At 35.9% G+C, this 7,403-nt stretch overlaps 2 protein-coding genes across 10 annotated transcripts in view; both read right to left on the bottom strand.

The window, feature by feature from the left end:
- LIMCH1 (LIM and calponin homology domains 1) overlaps positions 1-611 on the bottom strand; it is a 92,250-nt gene extending 91,639 nt beyond the window's left edge. For all 9 annotated transcript variants that reach the window (XM_011362791.2, XM_011362793.2, XM_023532224.1 and 6 more), the window contains exon 1: positions 594-611. The gene's annotated coding sequence lies outside the window, so the exon portion shown is untranslated. The remainder of the gene's footprint in view (positions 1-593) is intronic.
- The window catches only part of LOC105293881 (LIM and calponin homology domains-containing protein 1-like), a 244,320-nt gene continuing 237,090 nt past the window's right edge, over positions 174-7,403 (bottom strand). The window contains exon 4 of the mRNA XM_011362781.2: positions 174-4,294. Within this exon, the coding sequence (XP_011361083.1) occupies positions 4,184-4,294 (111 nt within the window). The 3' untranslated portion in view covers positions 174-4,183. The remainder of the gene's footprint in view (positions 4,295-7,403) is intronic.

Genomic DNA, 7,403 nt, shown 5'->3' with positions numbered 1-7,403 from the left:
AAGTTCCATAGTGCACCATGAAAAGATGAATGCTTTGTAACATCTGGAAAATCAAGAATTCCATTTAAACCCAGGACTGTTTACATTTGTATTCTCAAAGTTTAAGTGTTAAAGTAAAACTCTGACTTGATTATAGATCACTGTCAAATTGAAATGTGACTGTACTTCCAAAATCTTTTCCACAGAAGTACTTTTAATGAAGGTCTAAAACCTTAATTAAATAGACCTGAAAATACATGTACAAGAAGCTGTACTATTCAAATATTTGTTCTTTTCTGCTATGGACATAAATTAGTGTTGAGAATTAGCCATAAACAAGAAAATATGCATGTTATGTTCAAATATACACATGTACATTCTTAAATATACATAAATATTTATTCTCAAACTATAAACAAATAAGCTGGTGGTCCTTTCTAAATATTCTAGAGTGAAATATAAAATTTTGCCCCAAATTATTCTGAAGTTCCTTTAACATGTCAAAAAATAAATACTAGGAAAAACAAACGCTGTGTTTCTTTTTTCCACAGTAACTTCAGTTTGGTGGGTGGTGAGAGGGAGAATGTAATGCTATTATATAATTTAGTGAAGACTGCCTTCAAATATTTAGACTTCAATTACTTTACTGTTTCATAGTCTAACCCAAAGTAAATATTAATGAATAGGTACACAATTTTAAGTCAATTGAGATTTGAGGTAACAACATAGTATATACTAAGGAGATAAACCCATCAAGAGGGACTAGGATTGAAAGAAGCAATGGTCCAATTTGGACTTGATTAAGAAAATGTTTCAGAGCTTCCCCTTTAACAAAAAAATGACATGTCATTATTTGCTTATATATTTGCTAGGATTTTTAAAAATGTAATAACAACCAAAAACAGATGAAAACAATCAAAATTCTATAAAAGTTTTGAAATATTTATGAAAAACAAGAACAGAAAACATTAAACTTTTCTGCATTGACAATAAAAGTTCATTGCTTAAAACTGTGACCCACTTCTAAAAAGTCATGCTTGGCACATAGGAGGAGCTCACAAAGTATTTGTTGACCAACTTCCCTGTAACAATCAATTATGTGAAAATGCTTCCCAATTTTTCAGAGACATACTTGAGAGCAACGCAAAGTCTTTCCTTGTTTTCATCCAATTGTTTCAATTCCCTGGAATGATACTTCCTACATGCCCTTCTAGACTATGCTTTCATTTTCCATCACAGTTGTCTGGCATCCATTACAGGTAGAGTTCACTAAATTACACATGCAGTAATCATTTGCAGGCTTTTCCTCCCCCCTCCCCCCACTTCCTTTTTAGTCTACTTAAGTTACTTCTCAAGAAAAGTAAGAAAAATTACCTACAATGAAAACTAAAGAGCATTTTTTAAAAAACAATTTCAAATAATCATTGAAATCTCCTCTGTGGGATCTACTCCTATACCTTATTGCTTATGCTATTAATTGGTGTCATTGAGTGTTTTCCATCTCTGCTGATGTTATAGTCAACTCTCAGAGGAGAAAACAGAGAAATATAGCAGCTCTACTTTAATCTACCAGGGCTATAAAATCTATGTATGTTACAAATGTCTCCTGTACAGTGACTGCCAAATTAAACCAGTGTTGGTTTACAGAAAAGTTGTAAAGCAGAAAGTTCACCTGTGCCCCAGTCCTCTCTAAAACGAGAAATGATTTGATAAGTACTGTCAATGAATTTTTCTCCATAATTATTCCAAGTTTAACATCCTACAATGCTTGTGGACCATCCCTCCCACCACACTGATCCTTGCTCATTACCCTTCTACCACACTGGCTACTCTTCTTTTTAAACATCAAGTTTGTCTCTTTTCCCCAGCCTTTCTGCATCCTCTTCCTCTGCCCTCGATGCATTAGATTTTTGCATGGCTAATTCTTGCTTCCCATTCATGTCTCAGCCTTTGGCTGAAATGCTACCTCTTCGGAGAGGCTAGTCTTGACCACATCTGGACTGATCATCATCTTTCTTTCTTTCTTTTTTTCAGTTTTATTGAGGTATAAGTGACATATAACATTGTATAAGTTTAAGTTATACAACATAATGACTTGATATATGCATGTACTGCAATGGTCATTATCTTTCATATCACCTGTTTGTCTTCTCAGCACTTACTGCTTCCTACAATTTTTTTTTTAATTCACTTATTTACTTTTCATTTTTTGACACTGGGTGTAAATACCACGTTAACAGGAGATACTATCTCTCATTCATTCCGGTTCTCTAGTGACTAAAAAGTATCTGACACATAGTGGCTGCTCAGTAAATATTTGTTGAATGAATGAATGAACCAAAAATGATAGAGCCATAGAGAAAGGTGATAGAAAAGTATTGCTTTAAGAAAATAATAATACCCAATGAAGGAAAAACTAAAAAGGAAGGAAAATGAGAAGGCATGCAAAAGGGGAGATAGATGGAAAGACAAGATAAAGAAAGTAAAGGAAGCACAGGGAAAAGAAGGGGATGGAAAAAAGAAGCAGAGAAAGATAAAGGACAGAGAAAAGAAAAGGAGAAGGGGAAGATGGGACAGTAATTGAGAAGTGACTGTGTCCATATGCCATTAGTCTAAGTGACTTTTTCCCCTTTAGGTTGCTTTCCATGCCTTTGAATTAGTCTCTTCCTTTAGAAGCTGGCTGAATCATCTTCTCAGGTCCTTTAGAAGTTGGCTGAACCATCTTCTCAAATCTTCCATTTTACAGATGAAGACACAGAGCCCCACTGAAACAGGGGAATTTGCCTAGGATTATAGAGCTAGGGAGTAGCAGATAGAGGGCTAGACCCCTGACTTCCTGATGCCCAGTTTTTGTAGATAAGCAGTGAAGGTGCTAAGAGCTCTGAATTTCTAAAACCAGTCTCAGAATTCTCCTGATTTAGTAACACATTGATTTAAGGTAGCTCTAGTCCAGCTGCCAATATGTCAAAGTGAACTTTCACTCACCCTCCAAGCATTGTGTGTGTGACTAATTATCATGATGTTGCACAGTTACTATTGTTTCTAGTCACTTGCCACCAGGTAAAACTATGAATGTGAGATGATGCAGAACCTAAAACAATTTCCTAAAATGAACAATGATTTATAGAGGCTGGGTATAATAATAAATGGAGCATGTGATGACTAAAATGAGGTTTATGGTGGTTTCCATATTCAAATATCATAATTTTATTCTGTGATTTTTGCCTTTAACATTTTTCCATGAGAAATATTAAAGAATGGCAGAGAAGCAATTTTATGTAATCGATAATGGCTGACCCCCTCATTCACAGTCACAAATCATAAAATCCAATATAAATTCCTAACTTGATTTCAGTCAGTAGTTTCCATTTTTTCCCAATCATTTAAAAAAATAACATAGTCAAATGTTATAAAATTAACAGCTGTGAATGTTGGCTTCTCTCCCTTTTCTGTTCTTCTATGATAAAATGACCCAAAAGTCATCAAAAGGAGAAGTATAGCCAATCCACAAACCCTGTCCACATAATTAAGCTTATTATTAAGGTATATTCATGCCAAATATTGTTTGAATAAAGTGGAAAATATTTTATATGAAATTTGTAGAGTCTAAAGGACTTTATCTTACCATTTCATAAGAGTTTTTTTCCTCATTACTCTGGTCATGAGCTATTTCTTTATAGAGAAGCACATTGCCTTTTGTTTTACAGTGATAGTCTTTTCCAAGAATTCTTTGGCCCTAAACATGACTTGATCATTGACACATATGAGGAAATGGTTAAAAATGTAAATGAAGAAGAGATTTCTCCATAATATATTAGATCTGTTTACCAAGTTTACAGTCTTCCAGAGCCTATTTAAATGCCTAAATGGAGCTAATGAAAGCTTTTTGTCTAACGCACACAGATTCCATGCACATTTTCTTGCCTCTTCCTCCATGAAGTTTCACCTAACATTTTCCTCTTCCTCTTTAACATTATAATTCTATATGTGTGATTTTTGCATTTCAAAACATTATGTTTGATTAGAATGAAAGCTACACACAAAGGGGAGGCCAATGCATCTTGTTTGGAAAGCTTGATTTTTACCTTCACATTTTTATTTTATTAGGCATGCCCAATCTCTGCCTCTTAGACCTTACACCATCATCACAAAATTGCAAATCAAGGCATAAATGGGTTTCCCTTAACTATAAATTATGTGTTACTTACTTGACTGTTACTCTGTTAGATGTATCTTGTAGGTCACTAGGGTCAAAAAGTTGAGATTCTTTAAGGCCGAGCTCTTTACAACCTCTCAAGAATAAGATGATATTGTCCTGGAAGGAAAAAAAGAATTCCAAGTCTATACTATTTTATACTATTTTTATGAACCAACCCATCCTTTTCAACAGTCCACAAATTACTGGAGGTTATATGTTAGTCATTAAGGCAGTGAGAGTCAGGTCTAAATCACGGCTTGTTGGATAAAAAAAAATCATACATTGTTAGGACATGTCACAGTAAACAGATGATTCAAACTTCTAAATCCACAGCCATGCCAAATTCATTTTTTCCCTTTACCTTAACACATTTTTATAAAACTGCAAGTAAAATATCATTGAAAAAGAGAACTTAGAATCTTTTGGGGAATAGTATTCAAAAACCAGATATTCCCTGTTGTTCCAAAGTATTGTCTATGTCTTACTGTCTAAATCTAGTTCAAAAAATGATATTTAAAAATAGGTTTTACTACTCAAGTGTCATCTTCAACAAATGTTTCTTTTTAATTGCTCTTCTGCATTACATTCTTTATCAGTGAGTTTTCACGGATAATAATACCTCTTTGTAGACTATAAATTGAATTAAATGAGGAAAATAATCTCAATTAATTGGGAAGGGAAAAAAGAGGGGCAAGGACAGCTTTTGAAAATAGTGCAAAAGACCCTCCTCAAAGTGAAAATTTTTTCTAGCAGATACAAATTTACTTTGAACTAGTAGAACAGCAGGCACATTGATAATTAAGGAGGGTTCCCGTCTTCATCTGCTGGGAGTCATTAAAAAAAACAAATGGTCTGGAAGAGACTGAAATTATGGGTCATCCTTTTGGAACTCCAGGGTATTGACAGCAGGCTCATCAGTTACAAGTCCCTAACTGTCCTCTTCTTAAGAGGTTTCTGACAAGCTAACTGGCCTCATCAGTTAGTGAAGACTACTAGGAAGGAATGGTAAATTTTGGCTCCAGAAGCCAGGTCAATGTAAATCCATTTGAATACTGTAAGAAAGATGCTACAAAAAATTTGAAATGATGTCAGAGGTTACTGAATCATGGACTCACCCAAATGCAATTCGACAAAGCAAGCAGGAGGTAAAGTTTTCCCCAGTTACCCGGTAGGTAGGCAGGATTCTAAGATGACTCCTAAAGAATCCCACCCCCTGGTATAAATACCTTGTATAGTCTCCTCCCCTTCAGTGCCAGTGGAACCATGAATGTGAGGGGATAGCACTGTGATTATGTTACTAACAAGCTGTCTTTGAGTTAATTAAAAGAAAGATTATTTGACTGGGTCTGACCTAATCAGGGGAGCTTTGAAAAGAAGGTGAAGTTAGAGATCCTTGTGGCCACGAGTTCTGTAGTTGTAAAGACAATCTGTCAACAACCACATTAACTTGGAAGAGGCTTTGGCAAAGCTCATATAAGACCTCGCCCCCTACCAACACCTTGATTTCAACCCTGTGTGATCATGTCATGTCCATACTTCTGATCTATAGAAACTAAGATAATAAATGGGTATCAATTTAAGATGTTAAGTTTACAGTAATTTTTTAACGCAGTAATAAAAATTAACATATCCAAACTCAAAAGAAGAACAATACCAATAAATTGCTAACCTTTATGTAGCAATATAAATAATATAACTTTATTATATGCCAAGCATTCTTCTAAGAACTCTACATCTATTAACTCATTTAACCCCTGCACAAACTTATGAGGTAGGTACTTCAATCATCTTCACTTTACAGATGAGCAGTCTGAGGTACAGACAATTAAGCTCCTTACCTAAAGTTACAGAGCCATCAAAGGGTGAAGATTTAAAACAATATGACATATATGAGGAACTCAATAATCAAATCTGAGGCCAGTATCAAAAGATGATGCTATGGAGTCAGAGGCCAATCACAGAGGGCAGACCGTGGAAATCACAGAGGGGCTATAATCTAAAAAATGAATGCCAGATCTGCAGCAGATGTATATGGCTGGGGGTAGTCCTAGGAGGAGGCAGTCAGGATGAAGGAAGGATTTAAGAGGAGCAAGACAGGAGACAGGGAGACCAATGAGGAAATACTACAATCTCACTCCCTCCCCACCCCCAGAGAGTGGCCCATCCCAAAATATGTTCTTTCCTGTGTCTTTTTGTGTCCTTGGGTTTTTTTCAGCAGGCGAGATATGCCATCATTCACAAGGCCTGTGTCATTCACTAGACCTCTTGTAGACCAACAATGGGCTAGTCATAGTTTGAAGTCATTCATACTCTGGCCATTCTCTCCTTCAAATACCTTGCACATTTTAAACTGATCAAATTTTTCCTTGGAGTTTTCTATTTTCCCTCCCATCTCCAGAGATTAATAGATGTTCAGATGAATCTCTTCTAGGGCATGCAACTATATTTCTGGTTGACTTGTGAGCTCTGAAGGTGTCCTATCCAAAGGAAAGCAGAGGATGGGTCCTAGTACTCTTTAGGAATCATTTGGGACCAGAATAAAAAGACCATTCATACCTGTAATCACTATGTAGTCCCATAAGAGGTGCATTACTGGGGCACCTCAGACTCTCAAGAAAGGTGAGGAGGCGCTCTTCCCATATGCATTCCCAGATGTGCTTTTCAGTGCCATGCTATATTCAGCACACAGACTGTAAACACAAAAGCTCTGTGTTGCCAGCTAGCCTAAACGATTTGGGCTGGGATATTTAAATAACTGCAGGTCTCTTTCCCGCTCCTTGCTACAATCTAATCATGCTGGAGAGGAGCCAGACTCCAGTCAGGAGAAAAGCCAGAAGGAGCTAACAGGAGCAGTGACCCAAGTGGGAGGGAAAGACTGAGCCTTTAATTACATGAAATGCAACTTGCAAATTCCCATCTGCCTTGCTCTTCACACTGAGATTTTTCCACATTTATAATTTCAAGCAAAACTCACATATTAGTGTTTTAGCTTCAGAAGCCAAGTAGTACAACAGCATCTCATTTCCAAGGGAGAAGTGGAAGACAATAATTTATAGCAATGACCATTATATTTGGCTCTTACTAATGTAGTATTACAAACCTATTATGATTTTGTAAGGCTTCAAAAGAAGTTTTTAAGAACTCTTCAAAAAAGTCAATGTCATATAAAAGCAAAAATTGGAGATTAAAGAGACATAATGACCAAACATGATTTATGACCCTTGAT

The sequence above is a fragment of the Pteropus vampyrus genome, unplaced genomic scaffold (assembly GCF_000151845.1).
Source record: "Pteropus vampyrus isolate Shadow unplaced genomic scaffold, Pvam_2.0 Scaffold79, whole genome shotgun sequence".
Taxonomy (NCBI): Eukaryota; Metazoa; Chordata; class Mammalia; order Chiroptera; family Pteropodidae; genus Pteropus; species Pteropus vampyrus.
Note: the sequence above shows the minus strand (reverse complement) of the source record. Positions and strands in the feature narration are given on the sequence as shown.